At 45.1% G+C, this 27820-nt stretch overlaps 2 protein-coding genes across 2 annotated transcripts in view; one reads left to right on the forward strand and one right to left on the reverse strand.

The window, feature by feature from the left end:
• Positions 1–1322: 1322 nt before the first annotated feature.
• Positions 1323–3713, reverse strand: UBIAD1 (UbiA prenyltransferase domain containing 1). Its single transcript, XM_009958090.2, has 2 exons — positions 3158–3713; positions 1323–2235 (listed from the first exon to the last, which is right to left on the reverse strand). Exons 1-2 carry the CDS (start codon positions 3678–3680, stop codon positions 1736–1738), a joined length of 1023 nt encoding a protein of 340 aa, XP_009956392.2. The 5' UTR covers positions 3681–3713; the 3' UTR covers positions 1323–1735.
• A 2349-nt stretch (positions 3714–6062) lies between these two features.
• MTOR (mechanistic target of rapamycin kinase) overlaps positions 6063–27820 on the forward strand; it is a 67699-nt gene continuing 45941 nt past the window's right edge. The window contains exons 1-28 of the mRNA XM_086476208.1: positions 6063–6182; positions 6548–6656; positions 7944–8176; positions 8528–8728; positions 9475–9609; positions 11186–11461; positions 11787–11895; positions 12804–12990; positions 13181–13309; positions 14119–14363; positions 14542–14757; positions 15425–15630; positions 16170–16292; positions 16649–16738; positions 16832–16924; positions 17433–17567; positions 17914–18043; positions 18267–18517; positions 19385–19426; positions 20536–20622; positions 21216–21383; positions 21644–21756; positions 22229–22391; positions 22652–22744; positions 23470–23616; positions 24430–24572; positions 25722–25884; positions 26018–26163. Of these exons, the coding sequence (XP_086332334.1) occupies positions 6063–6182; positions 6548–6656; positions 7944–8176; positions 8528–8728; positions 9475–9609; positions 11186–11461; positions 11787–11895; positions 12804–12990; positions 13181–13309; positions 14119–14363; positions 14542–14757; positions 15425–15630; positions 16170–16292; positions 16649–16738; positions 16832–16924; positions 17433–17567; positions 17914–18043; positions 18267–18517; positions 19385–19426; positions 20536–20622; positions 21216–21383; positions 21644–21756; positions 22229–22391; positions 22652–22744; positions 23470–23616; positions 24430–24572; positions 25722–25884; positions 26018–26163 (4253 nt within the window). The remainder of the gene's footprint in view (positions 6183–6547; positions 6657–7943; positions 8177–8527; positions 8729–9474; positions 9610–11185; positions 11462–11786; positions 11896–12803; positions 12991–13180; positions 13310–14118; positions 14364–14541; positions 14758–15424; positions 15631–16169; positions 16293–16648; positions 16739–16831; positions 16925–17432; positions 17568–17913; positions 18044–18266; positions 18518–19384; positions 19427–20535; positions 20623–21215; positions 21384–21643; positions 21757–22228; positions 22392–22651; positions 22745–23469; positions 23617–24429; positions 24573–25721; positions 25885–26017; positions 26164–27820) is intronic.

The following is a 27820-nucleotide window of genomic DNA, read 5'->3' on the forward strand; positions in this document are numbered from 1 at the left end:
CCAGCTTTACTCCTGTCAGTACAATTCACTAATATAATACTCAGCACTTTCAGATGCCACAAGGGCATAACTTACCCATGACTGATGCAGGATAACACCATGCTAGTTTATTGCTAGTTTATTGCTCGTGTTTAAAAGCTCTTTATAGAGTGGTCAGTGCACTCCCACTGGGTTCCAAAGCAAGGTTGTGCTCCAGGCACCAGCAGCTCTAGTTCAATACCTGTTTTAATTCCTCTGAAGCTTTCCACAACTCCTGTAATCAAACTTTTCACCAAAACCCCACATACAGGAAACCAACACTTTTTCTTCAACCCAGAAGAGAATTCAGTTGCCACTGAGCAACATAGTATGGATCAAATTCATCTTTGCACTGAAATCACATTTTTTCCCAGTTGTGTTTGGCATGTTTTTCTCACTGCTACACAACTGCTGAAACAACCCATTCTCCAAATGGCCACGTGAATATCAAGTGGCAAGATCTGCAGGAGAAAACAAAACAATACCATAATGTGTAGGGGAGGAAAAAAGAGGTGGGGAACTTCACCTCAGAGCTAACTTAACATTTAAATGTGACTCAGTCACACAAACTCTGGACTCTATTAGGAAAAATATTGTTAAAAACACTGTTTCTTCCTGTTTCCAGTCCTAAGTTTTAGGCAATAATCCTGATTTCTTTTTTTCTAGCCCTGTACCTTTCTTCTTCGCTCAACTGGGCTTATTTTCGGGCTTTTTTTTAATAAGACAATTGACCACAATACTCCAGGCCTCCAACTAAATAGAGAATGACAATTGAAAAATATTTTTTTTTTTTAAACTAACAATTTGTTCTTTCACTCATGTATCCACTAATCCATATCCAGCCAGAGAAATCTGGCACTGTGTCTGCTGGCTCCCCCTTAACTCCAAGACTGTCACTTCAGAGAGTAAATTCTAAGCAAATGCAAAAATAGAAACCACTTGTTTTTCTACGCATTGAGGGCTTTCCAGTTGCATGACCTGCATTTACAGCTTCAGCTTTCATAGCAGGATATAAACTTACTGGTTTTGGCTTAAAGTTTGTGCAGTGGGCTATTCGTGCTTCATTTTAGCACCAACAGCCCAGAGAGATATGTAACTTCAAAATTTCTAGACTATAAGGACCAAGCAGAACCAATAGTTAATGATCTAGTACCTAGCACGTTTCAGAGGACTTGGAAATAAAAGCTCAAAATCTGGCTAGGAACAAAAGTTAAAACATATAACAGATGAAGATGAACTATGCTCACAATGGCGTGAAGTAATAGCACCTACATTGCTGTGATGCTAAATGTTTGGTAGTGTTTTCTGTTTACCACATAGGAGTCACTGGACTCCTTGACCATGGCAGGAAAAGGAGTTGTAAGGGCAATCACTGTGCTTGTGAAGGGAACAGAGAGTTTGTATTTGAAGCTCAATCTTACTTTCATTGAGTCGACAGTGAAAAGAACTCAGTGGCAGGGGGATGAGGTCCTTTAAACATTTCCTTGTCCTCACGTCACCTTGCTCCCCTGAAGCAAAGCTGCACCGTTCACTCCTTCTGAAGAACCGACAAACCACTTTTTAAAAGTCTGTTGTACAAGCTAACCACGACCAGAAATTATAAACTTCACAGAAATCAACAAGACGGTCTCTCCATTCTTCCCGCTGTCCATAATGGGTGACCTACCCACATCATCCCGCGTTTACCAGCGGTAACACTGAATCGCGAGGCCTGACTCTACAGCTCTGGTGACAGTTTGGGCAGAGCGCCGTCTGGTGCTAGTGTAATACCAAAAACATAGAAAAGGCCCAAGAGGAGATTGAGTTTGGCTGTCCGCTGAGGAATTTTGTTGAAGCTCTGACTCCGAAACTGCCTTTCCAGTGAAAATGCCATCGGGATGGTGAGTAGTGGCAAGGCCATGCTGATGGTATAGCGCGTGGCCAGCACGCAGAATATCAAGTAGGGCAAGAAGAGCAGCACGGTGTAGAGAACATAGGAGAACGCAGGGCCGATGAGGATAGCCAAGGTGACAATACCCGCCTGCCGGTCAGACTCCATGTCTCGTGTGTTGTTGCTGTGCAGGATGGCCTCAGTACTGAGAGCTAGCGGGATAGCGTAGAGCAGTGGCGAGACAGACAGATAACCAACCTGCACAGCATGGGCAAACATGACAGCCAGGGGCCCAAAGGTGATCAGGATCACCACGTCTCCAAGTGCAACATATTTAAATCCAATTCCTGTGGCAAGACACAAGAATAAAATGAAGCATCATCAAACAACTCAAATGACAGAAGAATGGATAACGTAACAGATCAGCCCTTCCCACAGAAATACCGTAAAACAACCAATGCGCATGTAGCTATGGTCAAGAAGCTTATTTTCTCTTGTCTCCAAAGGTTGTAAAAGAAATGTAGCTTCTCAATTTCTTCAGTCAAACAATGTAACAGAAACTAAGGGCCAAGTTCTAATACCCATCTTCACATCTATAAGTACATATTTCTGCAGAAATCTATAGAAGTAAGGTACTCTTTAGTGTGCTCATGCATACTAGAACCTGATCCTGAAGAAAATATGTAAAATGCTCAGAAGAAAATGCAAAGCTGACAAGACTCTTTTAAGGAAACCAACGTAACTGTTTGCAAGTTTGACAGTTTGAAACTGAGTTTGTTTCTTTTCCTAATAATTATGTTTGTATCTACTCAACACAGGAAGACACTAAATACATCGTCTTCTTATTAAGAACCAACACAAACTCTTCCACATTCACAATGAAGCTCCAGCTAGAGAATAACAACAAAACATTCCAAAACAAAGTTACAGATCCCACCAACGGAAAAGTAAATATGGAGTTAGCTATATCGCTGAGGGATACAAGATACGCATCATGAAAAGTTTGAGCAATAGTTCTGATACGCATCTAAAGCCACAAATGTAAATAACAGTCTCAACACCACTTTCCAACTGAAGAACTTAGCGTGCCTCTGCCCACAACAATCAGGGCCAAAGAATACAAGTTTATGGACCAGTACTCCAGGAAATAACACCAAATATTTTTATGGCAGTTAACTAGATAGATCAGTCTTCTGGAAACCCTTGCCAGGTCAGCTAATTCGGTCACGTTCCCATTCAGGTTCACAGCAAATGGGATACAGCACTTACCTCCAGTATATAGGAAGGAGCTGGAAAGTCCTCCAAAGTAAATCAGGGCCAGGTGCTCCAGCTTGAGCGTTGAGACAGCATAGAGCCCCGCAGCACAGATACAGCCCACAGTATACAGGAAGACTCCAAACCGGACCACGTCCTGAGGCTCCAAAATCTGGTCTACCAAAGTCCTGTCATCACTCTTCTTGTGATCGATGCCTTTGGAGAAGTCGTAGTAGGTATTCACCAAGTTCCCGGCTCCGTGCACAGCCAGGACAGCCACAGCGCTTCCCACCAGCAGCCGGGGGTCCAGCGCTCCCTCGGCCCGGTACGCCAGAGCGCTGCCGAGGGCCACGGGGGTGAGGGAGGCACTGAAACTCCAAGGTCTGAGCGCCAGCACATAGGCCGCACACTTCTGCCTCCAGGTACCGGGGGGGACCCTCTCAGCGCCTGCCAGCGCGGTGCCGGAGTCGTTCCTCTCGCTCCCCCGGGGGCTCTCGGCGTTAATGCTGATCTTCTGCACCGGGTCTCCAGGCCCCATGCTCTCCCCGCCGCTCCGTCGCACAGCACCAGCACCTAGAAGGGGAAGGGCCTCGCGTTAGCCTGGCGGCCGCCGCCGCGGGACTCAGCGCGGAGGAGGCGCCGCCATCGCCATGTCCGCGCGCGCGGCGCCTGAGGGGGAACCGCGCGCGCGGCGCCTGAGGGGGAACCGCGCGCGCGGCGCCTGAGGGGGAACCGCGCGCGCGGCGCCTGAGGGGAAACCGCGCGCGCCGCGCCTGAGGGGGAACCGCGCGCGCGGCGCCTGAGGGGGAACCGCGCGCGCCGCCCTTACCCGCCTGACGCGCGCCTGCCCCGCCGCGCGCGCGCTCCCCAACCGCCAGCCCCGCCACCGCCCGCCAGCCGCGCGCGCCCGCGCCCCACGGCCGTGCCCGCCCCTCCTCACCGCCCCCGCGCCCCCACGGCCTCGCGCGGGGCGTTCCGCAGAGGGTGACGTACCAGAGCAGGGCCCCGCCAGCACCTCCCGGCGCCCCGTGTAAACATTAAACGGCCGACATCGTCACAGCCAGCTGCGAGGGGTCACGCTGCGGCGCACCCCAGCACTGCTACACGCGCCGTTACGGCAACGGAGCGCCTACAGCGGGGCGCCGCCCCGGCTGCCCTCTGTCCTGTCATGGGCAGCCGGACACATTTCAGCGACGCACCCTGGGCCCGGGCCTGCACCGCGCTACCCCCTGCACGCATGCGCACACAGCGCACAGTCTTTACAGGCGGGCGGAAGCCAGCCGGCGCCTGGAAGGTGGGCCTAGCGCGGACTTTCCACCAATCGAACACGCTCAGCCTTTCTACTGGTCAGCTGCACTGCCACTCATTCCCGGCTGGCTTGATGATTGGCCTGGAGGCGACGGTATCTACTTGCTGTTCTTTGGGAGAAGGGGCGGAGCTGTGAGCGCTCTCCCTTTTGCTCTTTTTCTACTGGTCAGAGGTCTTGCCTATCAAAGTCCTTCTGTGAGGCTATTGGCCAGTAGCGGCTCGCCGGTCCGGCAGGCGCGGGGGAGGGGAGGGCGCGGGGCCCGGAGTGGGGGAGCCGGCGGCGGCGGTCGGGGCGGAGGCGGTGAGTGCGGCTGCGGAGCCTCCCCTCAGCATCGCCTCCCCCTTCCCCCCACCTCCCCCTCCCCTCACCTCCCGTCGCGGCCCTCCCCGCGCCTTCCCGCCTCAGCGCCCGCCGGGCTGGCGCCTTGTCAGCGGTACCGGCGCTCCCGCTGGCGCCTCGGCCCCGCGCCGGGGCTCCCCGCCCGCGCCAGCCTGCCCGAGCCCCCGCGGCGTTGCCGCCAGAGGCCCCGCGCCCTCCCCGGTGGCGGTGCCCGCCCTGCCCTGCCTCGCATCCTCCCTCACTCCCGGCCTGTGGAACGACGGCGGCGGGATCCCCCGCGGGCTCGGGCCTGCCGGCTCCTGCCCGCCGGCTGTCGCGTCCCTCTGCGAGTGCGGCTCTGAGGGAAGCCCCGCGCAGGGGCAGCCCGGCCGGCGGTGAGGGGGCCGCAGCCCCAGGCTGGTCCCTTCGTCAGGAGGAGCTTCTCCTGGCTCTGGGGAAGCCCTGAAGGCACCTCACTGTGTAATCTCTGTCGATCTTTGTGACGGCGCGGGTGGTATTTGGGGAAGAAGAAGTTTTGGTGCCTTGTGTCGCTGTGGGGCCTTCTGTCAAGTGCTTGGTTTGCGCTTATGTAATCTGAAAATCGCCGGGGGTCAAGCCTCTGGAATATTTTCCACATAAGAAAGACTCGTGAGAAAGTTTGGTTATGTATTATGATAGTAAACATCCTGTTGAGATGATGGGTGTTGCTATAAGTAGACTTCCTATCTCTAAATATCTGTTGGAGAACGTAACACTTGCCAGGCCCTGAGTGCTGAGTCTTCCTTGTGTTGGCATAACACTAGGATTTCTTTGGAGAAACTTGGATGAAAGTGTTCAAGGAGGAGTCAGATATGACAATGATAATCATGGCAATGTTTGTGCCTACTTATTGTAGGATAACTGTAAACCCTAATCTGACCCTGCTATTTTTCAGCTATTGCACAACCCTTGGTTTAGAATTAGATCACCATGGGGTTGGGCACCTGACCTACTGGAGCGTATTTTGGTATTTGAGGAACTAGAGAGCAAATAGGCTGGGGATCGAGATACTAGGTGGTGATACAGTTTTATCACAGGGTTGTAGGGCCTACGGAATGTAGTCATTACTTGTAACGTTATGCTCTACTGGCACAGCATCCTTGCGTGCAATAGAATGTGTGTTTTGGGAAACGGGCAGCAGGGGCAGCGTTAAGAAAAAAGCTTAGAGATTTCAATGGCTGAAAGCAGTAAAAAAAGTGTCTCTCTGAAGAACTTGCAGGACTTGATGCCCCCGAGCCCCAACATACCGCCACCATGTCGGGCACTGTGTCCATTCTCCAACAATTTGCCAATGGCTTGAAGAGTCGCAGTGAAGAGACGAGGGCGAAAGCTGCCAAGGACTTGCAGCATTATGTCACCATGGAGCTCCGTGAAGTGAGTGCTGCCAATGAGATCATTTATCCTTGTTTATCTTATGAGTGTAGGGTATGGGCTGGGTACGTTGGGGATGGAGATTTTTGGAATATGGAAGCTGGTCTTAGAGAGGAGGTGGGGCATAGCAGGGAACTTACCTTTGCCCCAGCATGTAGGAGAGGTGAGTGAGTTGGTGACAAAGATAGGTGGTCAAGCACCAGAATAAACAAACTTGGCGTGTCTAGGGCTACTGTTTTGTGTTTGTAATGTATGGTTGACTTAATTTCTTTCTAAGTAACCTGTGAAGTGTTGTCTTTAGGGAGGTTTTGGGGGCAGGAAAAAGGGAAAGAGTTCTGAAAGCTGATTTGAACTTTTTGCTTTTACAGATGAGTCAGGAAGAATCTACCAGGTTTTATGATCAGCTGAACCATCACATATTTGAGCTGGTCTCTAGCTCCGATGCAAATGAAAGGAAGGGTGGCATTCTGGCTATAGGTGAGTGAAAGCGCTTAATGCCTCTGGTGAGTTTTCTCTTCATGCATCTATAGGGACAGATTTTCAAAAGGAATGAGCTTTTGTAGTTGGGGCCTTATGTCTGACTACTCAGTACGCTGGGGGCGTGCTATAGTTGCTGGGCTCTGAAAAATCTGTCTGTAAGTGTCAGCATGGGAGCTGCTGAGTGCTGAGAGTGGCTGAAAACCCGGTGCGTAATGGGCCCTGAGCTCTGCCGGGAGTCAAGCATCAAATGTGAGTGCTGAGCAGGTGAAAATTCTCTTCTTGAGCTCAGCTGAGAACAGTTTGTACTGTCCATTTATATGTATCAGGGTGGGTTCCCTTTCTCAAATCTCTTCTGTCTGAGGAGATTGATTCTTGTTATTTAAATAATAACAGCAGCTTCCATCCCTGGGAGGGGCTCACATCGCTTCTGCTTTAAATCTGATCTGCTGCTCCATCAGTTGCTCTGGTTGTGCTTTTGCTGTAACATGACAGAGCTGCCTGCACTTTCACTTGTAGGGAAATCAGCTCGCAAAAATCCTCTGCCTTCCAAGTGAGTAGCCTGTATTGTAGCAGTTACTTCTTTAATAACCAAATAGGAGATGCTTATGGTTTAGTCTCACAGACATAATCATCCAATCCCAACATGTTTGACGACGGTGGAAGTCCCCTAGCTAGAGAGATCTTTGTTGACAACATCTTATTTTAAGCTGACAGTATCACTTTAAAATTGTTTCTGTGAATTTAGTGCTGTTGAAAGGTGCCGGCTTGACAACCCTGGACACTGATGGCCTCTTTATCTACAGAGCAGGTACAACCCAGGCACTGGCAGTGAAAGCTTCTGCCACGCTGCTGCCTGCCAGTGTGCCTCTGCCCGGCTGGGAGAGACCATCCCTAGGGCTGAGGGGGAGAGCAGTTTCCTTGGTCCGTTCAGTCTTTGACTTCTCTACTGAGGCGGACCAGCCGTACTAGTTGCATGTGGATGGATGCCTTTCTGTTGGGAATGGGGCTGTGATCCCAGGGTGGATTTTTTTTTTTCCTCTTTTTAAACTAAAATGGGGAAAATCTGTAAAGCTACTAGATGCATTTTCTTGCCCACTTAACAAGTTCAGACTCGAAAGAATGGTAGCCCTTTCCTATTGCTTGATTATTTTTTGCAGTTCAGGAGGAGTTAATGGGAATCTTTAAGGAATGGATAGGGAATACTAACTCTTATCCATGGATTACCTACTGTCTACCTCGCTGACTTTTAGGGAGAACCTACAACATTGCTCCCTTTCTCTACAGCAAGCCTTATTGGTGTTGAAGGAGGTAATGCCACCCGTATCGGCAGGTTTGCCAACTACCTGAGAAACCTCTTGCCATCCAATGACCCTGTTGTAATGGAGATGGCCTCCAAGGCTATTGGGCGGCTTGCGATGGCTGGTGACACTTTCACAGCTGAATATGTGGAGTTTGAGGTGAAACGAGCTCTGGAATGGCTGGGAGCTGACAGGAATGAAGGTCGAAGACATGCAGCTGTAAGTGATCTCTTTTTGTTTTCACCTATCCTGGAATGGGATGGTTAGGATTAGTTAACAGTGGTAGGAGCTGTGGAAAAGCTCTGGTCAGGCTCAGAATGTCTGTCAGTCCATGTCTGAGAATCTGTGATGCTCTTCTGGCAGATACAGTGCCGCATCTACCTTATCCCAGTGACTAAAGAAGATTGAGACACCATTGTGCTAGGAACTGTGAAAGTATAGAGCTGGAAACACCTCAGGCTCACAGACATTGACAGTCTAAATAAATTATACTATGGTCTAGAAGCTATGAGGTTTGTCTACGGGTGCTCATCCTCACAGATTGTCACTGTTTCTCTCCCCCGCCCCCAGGTTCTTGTCCTGCGTGAGCTGGCAATCAGCGTGCCTACCTTCTTCTTCCAACAAGTGCAGCCGTTCTTTGACAATATATTTGTGGCTGTGTGGGATCCCAAACAGGCCATCAGAGAGGGAGCTGTTTCTGCCTTAAGAGCCTGCCTTATCCTCACCACTCAACGGGAGCCAAAAGAGATGCAGAAGCCCCAGTGGTACAGAGTAAGAAAATAACTTTGAATTGAAGCAGCTCCTTGTAATGCAATGCCAAATTTTAGAAGAGCCGTCTAAGCTAACAACCTTTGTCGCCTTTGTCAATATGCCTGATTGTCAGTAGACAACTGCCTCCCCTTGAAAGGGTTGAAAATGTAATGGCTTACAAAATGAGTAGTTCCTTTAGCCCACTGTAAAACTAATAGAGAGACTTAACTCCATCAAGTATCCATTGCTCTATCTGCAGCTCATTTTTGGCTGTTGAGCCTGACCTAGTTTTGCAGCCATGCAGTCATCTATCTATTGTCATCTCTTACTAGCAGATCATTTTGTTAGCATAGATAAAACATGAGTGAAAAAGGTAAGGAGTCTTTTGTCCAAACCTTAGCTTGGCTGCCATTGTCTCATCAATTCAAGCTTTGTAATATCAAATAAGGTTTGGACAGTGCAGTCAAATGTTGTGAACTTGGATTCCTCATGGTCAAATATGTGATGCAGATATTGATGAAATTTATACCATGGCATGGTTGATGGGCTGTTTGGTTAGTGCTGTTGAAAATGCTCTGCAGCAGAGTCCATAGCTTCTGGGTGAATCTGAATTTTGTAGTGTTATACTCTGTTATTACTCAGTTGGGGTTTGTGGCTACTCTTGGAAAATTACAGGACATCAGTAACTCTTGACTGGCAGCACTACTTTATTTCCCCAGGCTTTATTTCTGCATGGTCACTGAGATTTTTTTTCCTTTTTCCCCAAGCATACGTATGAAGAGGCTGAGAAGGGCTTTGATGAGACTTTGGCCAAAGAGAAAGGAATGAACCGTGATGACCGAATCCATGGTGCCTTACTGATCCTCAATGAGCTAGTGAGAATCAGCAGTATGGAGGGAGAGGTGAGCAAATGAACAACATGGGCATCTGTAACGGGTCTGCATGGCAAGGTTTTGGTAGCCGGGGGGTTGCAGGGGTGGCTTCTGTATGAAGTTGCTAGAAGTTTCCCCTATGTCAGATATAGCCAATGACAGCTGGCTTTAAGAGGGGCCCACCGCTGGCCAAGGCGAAGCCAATCAGCGACAGTGTTTTTCACCTCTGTGATAACGTATTTAAGAAAGGGGAAAAGTGATTGCGCAGCAGTAATTGCAGCGAGTGAGAGGAATGAGAATGTGTGAGAGAAACATCCTGCAGACACCAAGGTCAGTGAAGGAGGGGCAGGAGATGCTCCAGGCACCAGAGCAGCGATTCCCCTGTGGCCTGTGGTGAAGACTGTGGTGAGGCAGGCTGTCCCCCTGCAGCCCACGGGCGGTGGAGCAGATGACTGCCTACACCCCATGGAGGGCCCCCATGCCGGAGTAGGTGGATGCCTGAAGGAAGCTGTGACCCCGTGGGAAGCCTGCACCAGAGCAGGCTCCTGGCAGGACCTGTGGTCCGTGGGGAGAGAGAAGCCCACGCTGGAGCAGGTTTGCTGCTGGTGGCCCCGTGAGGGGGCTCGCGCTGGAGCAGTCGGTTCCTGAAGGACGGCACCCCATGGAGGAGACCCACGCTGGAGCAGTTCATGAAGGACTGAACCCGTGGGAAGACTCACGCTGGAGAAGTCAGGGAAGACTTTCTCCCGTGAGGGGGACCCCACATTGGAGCAGGGGAAGCGTGTGAGGAATCCTCCCCCTGAGGAGGAAGGAGCGGCAGGAACAACAGAGTGATGAACTGACCCCAGCCCCCATTCCCTGTTCCCCCACTGTGCCGCTGGGCAGGAGGAGGGAGAGAAATTGGGATCAAAGTTAAGCCCGGGAAAGGAGGTAGGGATGGGGGGAAGGTGTTTTAAGATTTGGTTTTATTTCTCATTACTCCTCTCTGAGTTAATTGGTAATAAATTACATTTTCCTGAAGTGGAGTCTGTTTTGCCCATGACAGTAAATGCTGAGTGATCTACCTGTCCTTACCTCAACCCCACAAGCCTGTTGTTGTATTTTTTTTTTTCTCTCCCCTGTCCAGTTGAGGAGGGGGAGTGATAGAGTGGCTTTGGTGGGCACCTGGCATCTGGCCAGGGCCAAACCACCACAGGATCATAATTGCCAGACTGATTGACAGTGTATAGCAACTCTGCAATCTGTGGAAATACCCCATTGTGTTTGAAATGGGGTTGTTGGGCTAAAAAGTCATCTGAACATGGAGTCAGAGCATTGATTATTACAAATGGAAGTGTGTCAGAGGAATAACAGCGGCAAGTTTGGGCTGAGTAGCTGTTAAACTCTGATGGAAAGTGCTATTATCTGGATTAATTACAATGGAAAAGATTTTTATATAGAATGAGGACTCTTGCATGTTTTGCTGGATTTTGCTTAGTTGATGTTTTACAGCCATCTGGATATCATTGGTACAGGATGCTGCTCAGGAGATTTGGGTAGCTCTGTTGGGGATCTCTTATTCAACTACCTTTTTTTTTTTTTTAACATGCTTTTGTACTTTGTCCAGCGCCTTAGAGAGGAGATGGAAGAGATCACTCAGCAGCAGCTTGTGCATGACAAGTACTGCAAAGACCTGATGGGCTTCAGTACCAAACCTCGCCACATCACTCCCTTCACTAGCTTCCAGTCTCTTCAGCCCTCTCAGTCAAATGCTTTGGCTGGTCTTCTGGGGTACAGTGCTCACCAAGGAATCATGGGGTTTGCAACCTCACCTGTCCCGGCAAAGTCTACATTGGTAGAAAGTCGATGCTGCAGGGATCTAATGGAAGAGAAGTTTGATCAAGTAAGTGTTTGGTCTTCAACTTGTCTGCCAACATTCACAACACCAGTTTTTGTAGAGCATTTGTCCTCCATGTCCTTATTTAGCAGTCAGTACTGCCTAGTATTGAACTGAGGCATCAAAACTCATTAATTATATGTATCCTGGCTTTGTCACTGTGTCTTTCGGAGCAAGAGATTTACTTTCTTTGGAAACAGTCTTAATTATCCGTCTTTCTGATGAACTCTGAAGCCAAATGTCAGTAGAATGCCTTAAAGCACCCAGGTAATAAGCATTTGTGCATTACTGTCAATGGCCGTCCTTCAAAGCCCAATCTATCTCCTTTTAGGTGTGCCAGTGGGTTCTCAAGTGCAGAACCAGCAAAAATTCTTTGATCCAGATGACGGTTCTCAATCTGCTACCACGGTTGGCGGCTTTCCGTCCTTCGGCATTCACAGGTGACAAGACAGATGTTGGATGTTAGAAGTGTTGCTGAAATTGGGCTGGAAGTTCTCCAGCTCTTTTTGGTCCAGATGAGCTTGTGCAGGCAGTGCAGCAGTACAGATGTGGTGCTTGTAAGATGAGCAGATTCCTCTGTGGGAGGACAGTCTTTTTTTTCTGAAGAAGTATGAGTTGATATCTGATGCCAAAATGTTGCTCTGATGAAGAAAATGGATTGAAAAGTATTGTCTATTCTGTGATCAATATGATCAATACCATAAGAGAGAACACTTCCTTTCTGGTTTTTGGTGGTGTGTTTTTTTTTTTTTTTTTCCCCTCAGTATGTCAGACTTGGGGTTGAACTCTGCTCTCTGGCTCCCACTCGGTGAATCCCAAGTATCAGCAGAGTTGTCTTCCATTTTCTCTGTTGCATGTGCTAGGAAGTATCAAGTAAAAATGGGAAATACCTGCCGGCCTTAAAGCGGTTCAGTTGATTTAACAAGCAAACTTAGGAGAGCATCAGAGCTGGAGGCGAATCACCAAGCTGCTCTAAATGGGTTGGAACAAACTTTGTGGCGTTATTCCAAATTTCCAATCAATCACTATAAAAACAAGATGCTTGGCTCTTACCTATGTATAGAACCTGTTGCAATGGGGTTTTTTTCCGCATAGCTCTTATTTTAGTGAACTTTTTTTTTTTTTTTTTTAAAGGAAAGCCTTCTGGGCTTTGGAAATTTTATTATATGGTGACATGTGTTTGCCACTGCTCATGTCAATAAATTTTATATGGCTGTGTCTGTTCCCTATATTTGTTTATACAAGTGTGTGTGTGTGTATTTATATATATACTTCGTATACTTGTTTAGTTGCAAATGTGGTGCAACTGTATAAACCTAGAACCTGTATTGTTCTTTCTCGTGGGCAGCTGATCAGTACCTTCCAGACACAATGAATCACGTTCTCAGCTGTGTGAAGAAGGAGAAGGAGCGAACAGCAGCCTTTCAGGCCTTGGGTTTGCTTTCTGTGGCTGTGAGGTCCGAGTTTCAAGCTTACCTGCCAAAAGTCCTTGAAATCATAAAAGCAGCTCTTCCACCAAAGGACTTTGCCCACAAGTAAGTATGTGAAGATTAGAAGAAAAAAACGAAACACCTGTTCTTTGTATAATTTTTGTGATGTGGGATCAAATTATTGTATTCAAATCAGAGGTATTTCTGTAAGACGGATGACACAGAAGTGGGATGAGGAAAGATATTTGAAATATAGCAGCTCATCTTAATTAACTTTTATGTGGTCCCTTTACAGGAGGCAGAAGTCTGTGCAGGTCGATGCCACAGTCTTCACCTGCATTAGTATGCTGGCACGAGCCATGGGACCCAGTATCCAGCAGGACATCAAAGAACTTCTGGAGCCTATGCTGGCTGTGGGCCTGAGGTAAGTACAAGGCATGGGAGCATATTTTTCTGTTAGCCACTGGATGGCATTGTTGGCCATGCAGAATGAGATCTTGAAAGTCTTCAGATTGAGAAGGAAGGTTATTGCTTTTAAATGACCTTTCAGAAGATCACTATAGCTCTTTTGGAAGAGTAATGTATTTTAAGTGTCAATGTGTCTGTTGACTTAAGAGCATTGGTCTCTGTGTAAAGAAATCTTTTTGTAGAACAGCTAGTGAATTCAAAAACAGTCTCTGTTACCTTCCACTACTCAATCACGTTTGGCAGCAGCCTGCAAAAGTTTTGAAAACCTCTGAAGGCCAGCAGACTTCTGTCATATCAAATTGGCAGGGAAGGAGAATTGAAGCGCTGAATTCTTGCTTCTAGCTTCTTTCACTTTTGGAGCTGATAGCTGCTGTTAGAAATTTCCTAGCTCATGAAGCTGTTAGTATGGGGGGGGGGGGGTAGGGAGAAAGTGTCCAGGTAGCACAAAGCTGTTTAGATTAGCTGAATGTTGCCATCTGGAAGTGAATTTAGCTGCCTTAGTGTCTAAAAAGCAGTGCTCTAGCAATATTGCCTAATGTAGCAATGTGTGCTGCAGTCGGGCAGTTTGCTCACCGGGTTCATACAAGAAGGTCATCTCGTGTGACTGAGATCGCACAAGGACCTCTAAGCTCTGCTGGCAGGTGTTGCTGTGGTGCGTGAATGGCACCATTATCTCCTGATGGGCAGAGGCATAAACAAAAGGGTGAAATGTGCACCTTGTATGGTTTGTGTTCTAATGACTATCTGCCTGCTTCTTGCCCTCAGCCCTGCCCTAACAGCTGTGCTATATGACTTGAGTCGTCAGATCCCCCAGCTAAAGAAGGATATCCAGGATGGGCTGCTGAAAATGCTCTCCCTTGTTCTAATGCACAAGCCTCTGCGACATCCGGGCATGCCAAAGGGCCTTGCCCACCAGCTTGCCTCCCCTAGCCTCACCAACATCCCAGAGGCCAGTGACGTGGGTAGCATCACCCTTGCCCTCCGTACACTGGGTAGCTTTGAGTTTGAAGGTAAGATGAAAGAAGGAAGCAGGGGGCCAAGGGGTATGGGGTATAAACACTAGAGCATTACAGTAGAGTACAAGCAGCAGGGAGACTCTGAGAGCACTTTCTTTAAACTCCTCTTCCCTGGTAAGACCAGTAATTGAGGTGTAAACCTGTGTTAAACTCCCCATTTTCTTCTTTCTAGGCCACTCTCTGACTCAGTTTGTTCGGCACTGCGCAGACCACTTTCTGAACAGCGAGCACAAGGAGATCCGGATGGAAGCAGCCCGCACTTGCTCTCGCTTGCTCACCCCTTCCATCCACTTGATCAGCGGTCATGCCCATGTGGTCAGTCAGACGGCAGTGCAGGTTGTGGCTGATGTTCTCAGCAAACTGCTTGTGGTTGGAATAACTGACCCAGGTTAGTGTGGGGTTCAGAGAAAAGGGTTCTGCTACCATGTGTTAATTTTAGCCCGCGAACAGGTCATGGTATTAAGGTTATGGTAGAATTTGCACCTATTTGCCACTAACTAAAGCTGTTATTCTTTACAAATTAAAAAGGTCTCCCAATTTATCTTCCCAGATCTTGATTTTTGAGGTATTAACAGAACACTGGTGTAAAATGCTCAAACTGCACCCTTGGTAATCCTTTGAAGTAGGTAGAGCTCTGAAGTAGGTAGAGCTCTGAGACTTCTTTTGCTGTTGTTCTGTGTCATGGCCTTCAACTTTGTAGTCTGGGAAGGGATTGCTCCCTTCTGTTGACTCTTCCTACTTGATTTTTTTAATGTTTCAGTTGCAATATGGTAACCCGAGATGAATTCATTTTCTGCACATTGCCTCTAAATATGCCACTTGTAGGTGCAAGAGGTTGGCATTGTACTAGTCTGAGTACTGGTGCGGTACTGAATCTCTTCGGCTGACCTATTCTGTTTCTCAAGTGTAAAACACTGGTGTAGCATCTTATGCTGGGGAAGCCCTCAGCATTTCCCTGAGGTTGTGAAGAATTTTTGAGGCCAATTTTGTGAATAAAGGCAATAATTAGAACAGGAGTTTACTGCATTTAAAGAGAAACAAATGTGTTCTTGCAGACCCTGATATACGTTTCTGTGTGTTGGCTTCGCTGGATGAGCGATTTGATGCTCACCTTGCCCAGGCAGAAAATTTGCAAGCTCTTTTTGTGGCCCTGAATGATCAAGTATTTGAGATCCGAGAGCTGGCCATCTGTACTGTGGGACGCCTGAGCAGCATGAACCCTGCTTTTGTCATGCCTTTCCTGCGCAAGATGTTGATCCAGGTAACGAAAAGGGATGCCTCCAGTGGAAATAGAGTAGTTGGTATTGAGACTAAGATGATGTTGAAGAATTGGGCTATCTAGCTGTAGTGGATGTGTGGGAGACTGGGGGAATATCTCCCTTTTGGAAAAGATTTGTTAGCTAGCTTAGTAGGTTTCAGGAAGTCTTTTTAGTGATAGATGTTTGGAGTAAAGCTCTAAGGATGTAGATAGCAGTCGCTATTTCGCCCCAGACCTATCATCTTGGAGTGCTTTCCATCTGTATGGAGGGAGAATGTTCTGTGCTTCATTTAGGTGAATGGATGGCACCACTTCATAAACGTAGATGGTTTTGGAGCCATCTGTTCAGTTTTATGCTAATTGATTTTAGCTTTATTTAGACAGAAATGACTGGATGGAGTGTAAATGTAGAACACCCTCTACAAGTGCTGAGACTTTTTTTTTTTTTTCTTCTTGTCATTGGACAGGAGAGGAGGAAATCCAAAGAATTTTTGCCTACCTTTATTCTCCCTGTTCTCATGCTTCCGTTGTCTTTTGTGCAGATTCTAACAGAGCTGGAACACAGCGGTGTTGGCAGGATTAAAGAGCAAAGTGCCAGGATGTTGGGTCACCTGGTTTCTAACGCTCCACGCCTCATTCGTCCGTATATGGAGCCTATCCTTAAGGTAGAGTCTCTACATTTCCTGGTGACTTTGAAGTGAGATGCTATAGCAAGTGGATACGTGGCCCTCAGGAGCTACAGTTCTTTTGCTTCGTCATAGCAGGAAAAAAAATCAGATTGGTGTGGATGTTACCCGCAGTAATACATGTGTGTGACAGCGTAGCCTAGCTTGAGTCTGGATTCACATAAAGTTTGTGAAATGAAAGTTTCACTTACAGTTGAACTGCTCACCATGATGCAAGCTGAGCCCCTGTGGAATCAGTTACAGGTGTAAACAAAAGGAAAGATAATTTTGAGTACTGTATGTACAGCAAGGAGTCTTCTAATCACATTCTCATTTGTTCCTCTGTCACGTACCAGGCGCTTATTGTGAAACTGAAAGATCCTGATCCAGATCCGAATCCAGGGGTGATCAACAACGTCCTGGCTACCATAGGGGAGCTTGCACAGGTAGGGGTTCTGCAGGTACCTTTTGCTGTGCTTGTCAGTTGTTAACCTCTTGGCAATGCTAGATGAAGGACTTTGATTTTTGTCTTTCAATAGGTCAGTGGGCTAGAAATGAGAAAGTGGGTGGATGAGCTCTTCATTATAATTATGGACATGCTACAGGACTCCTCCCTGCTGGCTAAGAGACAAGTAAGTGTTTGACAACTGTGCTAAACTTGTCATCCACTGAGACTAAACCTGTAACGAAACTTCCATGTGTCCATCATAGCTGCTAAAGTGAACCTCTAAATCACTCAAGTCTTTCTTGTGGAGTGTAAGGCCAGTCGTGGCACACAGGTGAGGGACTGCAGTGCCTGTCTGTTGTGACATAGTACAGAGCTGTTGAAGGAAAAGAAGAAGAAAAAAAAAAAGGGAGTTTTTATTGGAAGGCTTGGACTCACTGAGCTGAGTACCTGCTTGAATTGTATCTCTGAGAAGGGGCAATTATGGCAGTCAGAGTCTAACAATTGTTACCACTTTCTTTACTATTGCTTATTAAAACCCAGTTTTTATAGAGGCTTTCAAACTGTGGACTGTGGCTTGCAGTGTGATGCTAAAATGCTCAAAGAAACTTTACAGGAGTTGAATGACTAATGGATCAAGTGACATAATAAATTCCCTGGTCAAAACTAATCTTCTCTGGGCTTGATCTTTCCAGGTAGCTCTTTGGACACTGGGACAGCTTGTGGCCAGCACTGGTTATGTGGTGGAACCGTACAGGAAGTACCCAACTTTGCTGGAGGTGCTTCTGAACTTCCTGAAGACTGAGCAGAACCAGGGCACCCGCAGAGAGGTATGAACGTGAAGCTATCGCACAACCATTTCCGCAAGTTTTTTGGGGAGAAAGGGGTCTCAAATAAATGTGTCTGCATAGATTCAGGGGGGTAGGGAGGTGAAAGATCATTGGTGTGGCTGATAGAAGTAAAATAAGCAGATTTAAGAGGGTGAAAGTGTTGAGTCAGTGAAATGGCCTTCAGCTGTTGAATGGAAAGCACTGATGTTTTTTCCAGGCAGTCATTTTAGTTCCAGATCTTCCCTTTTTAATCCTCAGGACCTTTCCAAACATGTGGGTTCATGTGTTGACTTTTACCTTGGCAATGAAGTTCTGATGAATTTTCTTTTTGTTTCTGTCTTATCAGGCTATTCGTGTGTTAGGGTTGCTGGGTGCTTTGGACCCTTACAAACACAAAGTGAACATTGGCATGATTGATCAGTCACGAGATGCTTCAGCTGTCAGCCTCTCGGAGTCCAAATCCAGCCAGGATTCTTGTAAGTCTCTGAATTTATTTCAAGTGAATAGCTTTATGACCTACAAACAGGTCTTGATTTTTGTTTGTTTGTTTGTGGTTTTGTTGTTGTTTTGTCATTACCAGTTTGTCCTCTCTTCTTAACACATTCTTAGTGTACATGTTTTCATCTAATATTTGTGTGCTCCTGAACTGGTATTCAAGACTTTAATACATAGCTTGTGACACTACCTTCTTTCTCCTAGCGGACTACAGTACCAGTGAGATGTTGGTGAACATGGGAAACCTCCCTCTGGATGAGTTCTATCCAGCTGTGTCTATGGTGGCACTGATGAGAATTTTCCGAGACCAATCCTTGTCCCAGCACCACACTATGGTAGTTCAGGCCATCACCTTTATTTTCAAATCTCTTGGGCTGAAGTGTGTGCAGTTCCTGCCCCAGGTCATGCCAACGTTCCTTAATGTAATACGGGTTTGTGATGGTGCCATCCGAGAGGTGAGTGTACTAGGGACCACTCCTTCCTTCCTATTCCACTGCCCTAAAATAAGAATCCATTTTTTAAAGGAGGATGCGACTGGCTTTGGGCATTGCTGTGCTATGTGTTGCTGCCAAGCATGCTGCAGAAGTGAGGTTCAGCTTTGCTTTTTCTCTCCTGTGAGCATTTGGTAGAATATCCAGTGGAAACAATTTTTCTGCTTCTTATTGAAACAGCTGTTTCTGAGCATAATCCTTAAAATGCCATTATTTGATTCTGTTTGTTTTATCAAGCTTGTCTTGTTCAGGAAAACAGCCTGTGCAGCTTCCAGAGCTTTCAGTGATCTCTGCATTAATGTACCGTTGCAAGCAGTATTATTAAATAATAGAGGTAGATTCTTTAAATTTCTGATGCAACCATGTACTTTGGCTCATCTGTGAAAAGGAAAATTCAATTTGCTACAGTCTGCTAACATTCAGAGCAGCGTGGGTGGTGATTCTGCAGCAGCATTTTCTCTTCCTTCCCACTTAAGTTACAGTTTTAGAAGGAAAAGAGAATTGTGTGAAGACGACAATGGGCTTAAGGTTCACCTAACCAGAGATGGCTGCTGTTTGCCAAGCCTTTTCCTCAGGCAACTGAAAACAATCTCTGGGGTGGGAAGGGCAGTTTGTTCTAGTTATTGGTGCTGTGTTTTATAGGTGGGATGGGTGCTCCCTTAGCAGAATCCCAACCCTGCTATAGAACCGCTGTTTTCTCCCAGACTGAACTACTACTCAGATTGGAAGGAAAACATCTCACACGCCTGGGTTGGCCGAACTCCTAGACCTGACTGATCTAACTTGCTTGAAAGCTATGCAGTTGTGCACACTCTGTTTAAAAATTTTCAGGTAAAAGAAGATGGTGAAAGTGTACTGGGGAGAAGAGCTGAGGTGGGTACGCGTGACACTAAAGCCTAAAGGAGGCAGGTCCTTGTCCTCTGTGTAAGCATCCTCTCACTACACCAAAAAAAAAAAAAAGGCACAGTACAGGAGCTCAGGGTTCATTTTTGGTAAATGTAGGTGTACTGCTCTCACTGAAGAAGCTGATGTTATTTCTTTCTTAGTTTTCACAAAAATCAGTCATCTCTCTTTCTGAGCTCCACTTTATATTTTGTTGCTATGGTCTTCAAATACTGCATGAAGAAATGAAATTTAATATATGACAACTTACATTTTTCCTATTTTCCTAGAGGAAAAAAGACTATATACATTTATTTTGTGAACAAAGCGATTTAACCCGCATTGTTTCATACCAATCTCAAAATTCATTGTCATGAGTGAGTGTGTAAGATTGTATTGGGGCAAAAGGAATTGCAAAACTGTCATAGTACCTCTGGATAAAATTGTCTCAGTCAGAATTCTTCTATGGTACAATCACCCATCTTTCGAAAAAACGTGGTATTTCTGGCAAGGACCGAACTCTCTTCCCCAGTAACTTTTCACCAATATATCTTGGTGGGGATGGGAAAGAGTGCAGAGAGACTATTTTAAAATGTGTGCCAGTTTGGTTTACAAGCAGGGGGAGAAGATACGGGGCTAAATTTTTGGAAGCATCCTTCAAACCTAAATTACAAAGCTCTGTAGTTGAGGTGTTTTGTGCTTACAAGTCCGTTCTGACACTTCATAAGTTTTCTGATGCATTATAAACCCCTATGGTGTGCTTGCTTGACTGTCTAAGGCTTTGTGCTCAGAAAATTTTTGATGCAAGTTGGGGGGGAGGGAACTAACCAAAAAAAAAACCACCAAAAAGCACACCCCCACACCCCCACCACACCACACCCCCCCCCCCCAAAAAAAAAAAAAAAAACACAACAAAAAACAACCCAGACGACTGAACTGAAGCTGCCAAGAATTTAGCCTCAGATTTTGAGCATATAGGAGCTATGCATGCTATTTGTTTGGTAAATGAGCTTGCAATTGGCCTGTGAAACACTGTTTACCCAGTGTTGCTTTGATCTTTGAATAAGCTACACTGAACACTCCATGCTTATTCCTTCCAGTTCCTGTTCCAGCAGCTAGGGATGTTGGTGTCCTTTGTGAGAAGTCATATTCGGCCCTATATGGATGAAATTGTCACCCTGATGAGAGTGAGTACAATCTCTAAGCCGACACTTAACTGTCAGAAAAGGTGGATAGTGTTTCTGCTGTTGTCAAATGTATCAATTACTTCGTAAACTCCTATGAAGTGCAGAATTACATGCATTTGAAGAAAAATTGTATTTTGCAATAATGTGTTTGAAATAATAACGTACATTATTACTAGTGACCGCAATAAGAGCAGCTCCTAGGTACTGCTAGTGCCTGAGTTCTTTTGAGCACTTGGATTTGGTGCACTTATTACTTTCAAAAACATAGTTTTAGCAAGAGGTGTTTGGAGTTCATAAATAGGTGGCATTTCACTTCATTTTCACTTACTGTTTGTAAATACTTAGAAGGATTAGGAAAAATCAGTTGCCTAGAGGTTGCTTTTAACAGCTATAAGTATACTAAAGGCATATAGTGTTTCTGAAACAAACCAAAACTGCCGATTTATGTTAGTCTTTAAGGGAAGTATAGTCCCTCCCTGCAATCTTGAATTCATCTAGAGACTGTCTCCTACAGTTTGCCTTTGCTGTAATCAGTACAGCTCAGTTGAACAACTGTTTAACTTTTTCCCACTTTTTTTTTTTTTCTTCTGTAGGACTTCTGGGTCATGAACAACTCCATACAGAGCACAATTATCCTACTTATTGAGCAAATTGTGGTAGCTCTAGGAGGCGAATTCAAACTTTATCTGCCTCAGCTCATTCCTCACATGTTACGGGTCTTCATGCATGACAACAGTCAGAGTCGCATTGTCTCTGTCAAGGTGAGTGGGAAGCTGCTCAGCCGGGTCGATGTGGGTATTGCCGAGGCAGGTGCGTGCCCCGCGCACCATGCTCCAGCCGGTCTTCTTGCTTGTGTGTTGCAAGCAACTGGGATAGGTGCTGTTCAGCCGTGGCTTGGTGTGAAATGATGCAGACAGTAGGTTAAAAGGGCAGGGTTGAAGCCACTCTTCACTGGACACTGACTTATTTAAATCCATTTCTTTCATGACTTTGAGTCACATTGGGTCATTTTTCCCTCCAGCTATTGAATGCGATCCAGCTCTTTGGAGCTAACCTGGATGACTACCTGCATTTGTTACTACCTCCGATTGTAAAGCTATTTGATGCCCCAGATGTCCCAGTGGTGGCTCGCAAGTAAGTGTTGGTGGCTTTGCAGTCTCTTTTTTTTGTTTGTTTGTTTGTTTGTTTGGGGTGTTGTTGTTGTTGTTGTTTTTTGGGGTTGTTTTTTTTTTTGCCTATGCCTGTGATACCCAAGTTCTGCGGTGACTGCCCTAGCCACATGTAGAATGGTTCCTTCCACAGGTTGTCTCTGTGTTAAATCATTACAGAATGTTATTTTTGGTTGGATGTCACAGCACTGTTACTAACTTTTCTTGGGTATAGACTATTACTTTCTGGTTCTCACCTGCCAGTATTTCAGTGGCTGCCACTTTCAAGCTGTCCTGCAAGTACTGGCTGCATTAACAGAGTTCTGGTAACCTGTTTTTCCTATTACTATTGATGCTTGGGAGGGCTGAGCCCAAATCACTTATGTATTTTTACATCTTGTTTCTCCTGTCTTGTACCACGAGAGATAAGTCCTCCCTTCTTTCTGCTGTGACTTTAGAGCTGCTCTAGAAACAGTGGACCGCTTGACAGAGTCCCTGGATTTCACTGATTATGCTTCACGGATTATTCATCCCATTGTGCGAACACTAGATCAGAGCCCTGAGCTACGAACAACTGCAATGGACACCCTGTCCTCTCTGGTTTTCCAGCTGGGAAAGAAGGTAATGTTCTTGTAGGCTTGAAAGCATGTAGAAAAAGGGACTGTCCCAAAGATCAAGGCTTTAAAGTTGAACATTTGTAATGCACCCATTCTGGATTTTAAAGAAAACCGATTTTTCTTCTCTTAATTGTCTCTGAAATCAGGAGTTACTGAAATCAGACTTTTAGAATTGGTTTCTTACAAGATCATTGAAACAAAGGTGGAATTTTACTGCTCGTTGTGACACCGAGTAACTAGGTTTTGATGCATTCCCCTGTACAGTACCAGATTTTTATCCCAATGGTGAACAAAGTTCTGGTGCGACACAGAATTAACCATCAACGCTATGATGTTCTCATCTGCAGAATTGTAAAGGTGAGTCGAAGTGTATCGTTGTTTACCTAAAGACACTTTGGGGATGTTTTCATGTTGAAACAGGTGTAGCTGGAAGCTTCACGTTGAGTTACACATAAAATGAAGAATGGTTGTTGCTGTATTTGTATGTTAAGTACAGCTTTTTAAGGAGACTGAGATTGCATTGGGAAAATTATTGTCAACTGGTATAAATTATTTCCTATAGAAAAATCACTGCAAGTTCTAGGTAAGAACTTGGACTTGGCAGACAGTGTCAGTATTTTTTTCTCAGTAGTTCTTAAATGTGGATTTACCTTTTTTTTTTTTTTTTTCTCCACAGTTTCAGAACTTAAGGAGAACTTGTTATTTCAGTATTTTCCGTAGTTTGTCCCACATTTCAAAAATTCAGTAACTGCTTTGCAATTTGATTAGTGTGGAACAAGTAGTACACTGCTGTTCTAGGCTTACTAGTGAGTCAAATAGGAAGGAGTGCTTGGTTTAGGCTGTATTATTTTGGCTTTTAATACTACAAACTAAGATTTCTTACCAATTGCCTTGAATAGAAAAGGGATGTCATTCAAGTTCTTTGGTTTATAAGGTGTAATCATTATAATGAAACACGGTTCTTTGCTTCATAAATTTTGCTTTGAGACTGGGTAGCGCTCTGACTTTATCATCCCCTTGGCTTGTAGAAAATTGCTTTTGTATGTGTGAGTGTGATATTCATCGTAAGCCATTTATTGTAGGGCTATACTCTTGCTGATGAAGAGGAGGATCCTTTGATTTATCAGCACCGAATGTTGAGAAGCAACCAGGGAGAAACTTTGGCCAGTGGTCCTGTGGAAACAGGTCCCATGAAGAAATTGCACGTTAGCACCATCAATCTGCAGAAGGTAAGACTGCAGCCCTGCACAGCCCAAGTTTGCTGCTGAAGGGAGGAGCTATTGTGTTACATCTAAGGAGTTTGTCCAGTGTGTCTAAACTACATTTATTTACATCTCTCTTCTGTTGCCAGCTCTGTACAAAACTGAGGTCAAAGTAGTGTCTGAGACTCTAATTTTAGAAGGTGCTAAGCAACTTTAAAGATAGGAGCAGCTGAATTATCGCTATTAATGGCCGTGAAGTAACCTTGACACTTTTTTGTTGTGAGGTAGGAACAAGACTTCCTAGATCACAAGGAATCATCTGTAGCTTCTAGAGACAAGTTTCTAGTTTCAGAGCCTCTACCTTTTTTTATCAGCCACTTCTCTTATATCTTAGTGCTATGTTCTCTTGAAGCCAGTAGAGAACTTAACAGCTAAGCACTGGCCAATTTGAATAGTAAATGCATGTAGCACTCAGTTCGGTAGTGGGATGGATTGGTTTGAAAATGCTGGACTTAAAAATGTAATGCTAAATGCATTAAGTATTTTTAAGCTGATGTTTCAACAGTGTCTTCAGCTTTTGATATATTTTTTTAACGGGAAGAATTATTCATGTTAAATACTTGGCATGTCATGACAGGAATACATTTAGGGAAGATTTCTTAGAAATAAGACTGAAGTACTGCAAATTATCTAGTAAAGGTAATGGATTTCAGGGAATTGAAAAGGGAATCTCAGCAATGTGATTTAGAGCTGTAAAGAAGTGATACCGCCGGCTGATGGATTTCTTCCGCTTTTGGATGTGCTTCGTTTGGTATTGAGTTGTCATGCTTTGTACTGCAGGCCTGGGGAGCAGCCAGAAGAGTTTCCAAAGATGACTGGTTGGAATGGTTAAGACGACTGAGTTTGGAGCTGCTGAAAGATTCCTCCTCGCCATCCTTGCGCTCATGCTGGGCCCTGGCTCAGGCATATAATCCCATGGCTCGGTAGAGTAATCCCGTTTTTTTCGGATCACTTGAAATTGCAGATGCAAGCCAGATATTATAAGGAGAGAGTTAGTTGCTTGAAAGCTCTTAGGCTCCCTAAGTAGAGATAGCTCCTGCTGTGGGACAAATCAAATAGCTGGCAACGATTTCATTTCCACCCTCCCCAGCTGGCTGCTTCATGATGTGCACAAAATCTTTCTGTGGAATTCTGCATATTAGCCAAGAAATAACATAAGGCACATAAAAGTGAAGCTGGAAAAATAGCTGAGTATGAAATAGTTTTGAAGATCTACTGTGCATGAAAAAAAAAATTCTCTGAGTGGTATAAGCCGCAGTGCTTTATTTCTTTTTGCAACCCCTACATCTGGAGAAACCATGAGTTTCTGTAAGCCGCTGCCTGCTTAACTCTTCTTGATGATACACACTTGTCATCTCTGCATATGAATCTGACTGCTGCTGTTCAAAAAGTGTTCGTTCATGGTTTAATTTTGTCTTAATGTGAGTTTTATCATTTTTGGAGTAGAAGGGTAAACGGCATGATGAAAAGTCATCAATTCCTAGGTAGGCAGAGGTAATGCTAGCATATCCTCCATGTATACTCATGCATCTGAAACCCATCCCACAGTATTTCTCCACAGTGCTAGCATTGACAAGGGCTGTCACTGTATCTGTTTTTCATCATCTTTCATCCTTCTCAAGCTCTGCTGCTAATGTAAACTCCAGCTATTGCAGTCCTCTAGTGTGCACAGAAAACTCAGGTGTTGCAGCACACATGTCCAGAGAAATGTACAACCGTCTTGTCCACTACATTCACTTGTGATCTAAGACAGACTAGGCCTGGTTCTTCATAGCAGAAGAGAAGAGCATCTTTGCTGCTATGAAGTGTTCTAGCCTGAAACACTCACCTGCATATGATAGGACAGTATTTCTACCATCCTGTGAAGTATTTTCTTTCAAATGCATGTTTCACTAAGTACTTGGTGCAGAAGTTAGTTTTGTAAAAGCTAATCACTATTTATTGCAGGTAGACATATAAATGCATTTTGTAGCTGTCTTTCTCTGAATACCAAGGCAAGTCCACTGTCAAATAGACTTTTTCTCATGCATAATTAATTCCTACTTCTCACTCTCTTTTGTTTTCCTCCTCAGAGATCTCTTCAATGCTGCTTTTGTTTCATGCTGGTCTGAACTGAATGAAGACCAGCAGGATGAGCTGATCCGAAGCATTGAATTGGCCCTGACTTCTCAGGACATTGCAGAAGTCACTCAGACTCTGCTGAACTTGGCAGAATTCATGGAACACAGTGACAAGGTAGAAATGCTGTTAGGCCACTCTTTTCTAATGCTGGTTTATGTCTAGTCCATGGAAAGGGTGTGAAGAGTTCATGCATACTTTCGTCTTTTTTTATACTTATCCTGCTTTTGATGTATGTGCTTCTTCCCAGGGTCCACTGCCTTTGAGAGATGACAATGGCATTGTCCTCCTGGGGGAAAGAGCTGCGAAATGTCGAGCATATGCCAAGGCCCTTCACTACAAGGAGCTGGAATTTCAAAAGGGTCCCACTCCGGCCATTCTAGAGTCTCTCATCAGGTAGGACCACAACTGAGTAGGTTTCTGCTCTTGCATCAGTACCCGATTTAGGATACCATTAGGATGAATCTAGACAATTCTTAGGATTTCACTCTCTGCCACAAGACTTTGTCGGAGGCTTACTAACTAGCTTGCAGATGTACACTCCTAGCTGCTGAGTTCTGCCCTTCTGTTATGTGGTTAAAATTATGATAGAAGCTGTGTGAAGTTGTGCAGGAAAAAGTAGCATCTCCTGGTTTCTACCTTTCACCCTTCAAGCTCACTATGGGATGTTGTAGAGTGGCTGTAAGTTAGATGAGAGAGATTTCTACACCTACATACAAATAAGGCAGAAAAGCTGAAATTCTTAATTAAAGTTTCTCATCAAACTGCTCATCTAGCTTAAGTAAGTCTCATTCTTCATATATCAAATAGAAGATGTTATAACAAGACTGTATTGTTTCCTGAGCTTTGTCAACAAGAAGGATGTTAGCCTGAAATACCTTCACACGATTAGTACTAAACTACATGTTCTAAAAGATGAATCTCGGTTTTGTATCACAGAGATGTTAACTCTACCATTTGAAATGGACAAACTGATGTTGGTTCAGCAAAAACTTAGCTTTGTCTGTATGCAGTGAGTTTTTCAGCCCTCCTAATTCCTTGGAGTTGTCCTTTCCTTTTTTTTCCTCGTCTTTTATTCTTTCATCCTTAGTCCTTTCTTGTTTTTCTGAGGAAAATATAGAATTCACTGTGTTCCCTTTCTTGGCCTCAATCACTTGTGCAGCTGTCTCTTTGTGTATCAAAAAGCAGGTTAAGGAGCAAAGACTTGAAGTAAAACAGGATTAAAAATGAAAGACAATTTATTAGGAATGAAAATGTTTATAAACCTTTAAAAATCCATTTCACAGACCACAGTTAAAATAGTTCCAACTATAGTTCCACACAGTTGAAATTTGCAGTATGAATAGTGAAACATCTGTAAGGCAATTCCCGAGACACCTTTATCTCCCATTTTACACAAGACTGAACAATTTAAATTAGATTCAGACTCTCTTTAAGGTGAATAGAAAAAGATATATTACCTATAACTGTCTTCTCCAACATACTCAAACAGCAGTATGGCTACAGGAGGAGTCTCTTTTAACTGTTATTTTTAACACTGTGTTATATAAGGGAGAAACACACTGATTTTCATCATCGCATCTCTAGGTAACTTGTGACTGGGCTAGTCCTAAGAACAGATTTTAATACTCATCAGCACGGTTTGCTACCAAACATTCCCTTACATCTGAATAACCTTTGCACTTAGGATTCTCTGGTGTGTACTAGTGTTTTGCTCATGGATACAGTGGTTTTAAGTGTTGGAGTTGAGTTTTTTGGCTAGGTTGCTGGGTCCGGATTTTTTTTGCTGACCCGCTGTTCTCTTCTAGTCTTACTGACATAGAGCACACTTACGTCCTAACCTGAACATAATTTTATGGCAGCCCAGAAAGTTGTCTTTTAGTTTATCAACCTTTAGGTGATCTGTGGGTAGAAGTAAGCATCACAGAGCGTACGGGAAAAATCCTTCCTCCAGGGTTACTATCTGCTGGGTGCAGCCCTCTGTGGGAACCTATTTGAGGCGGCAGCAGGAGATGGCAGTAAAACTTCAGGAGAGAACCTGGGCAATACTAAT

This window comes from Leptosomus discolor, chromosome 20 (assembly GCF_034619465.1).
Source record: "Leptosomus discolor isolate bLepDis1 chromosome 20, bLepDis1.hap2, whole genome shotgun sequence".
Classification (NCBI taxonomy): domain Eukaryota; kingdom Metazoa; phylum Chordata; class Aves; order Leptosomiformes; family Leptosomidae; genus Leptosomus; species Leptosomus discolor.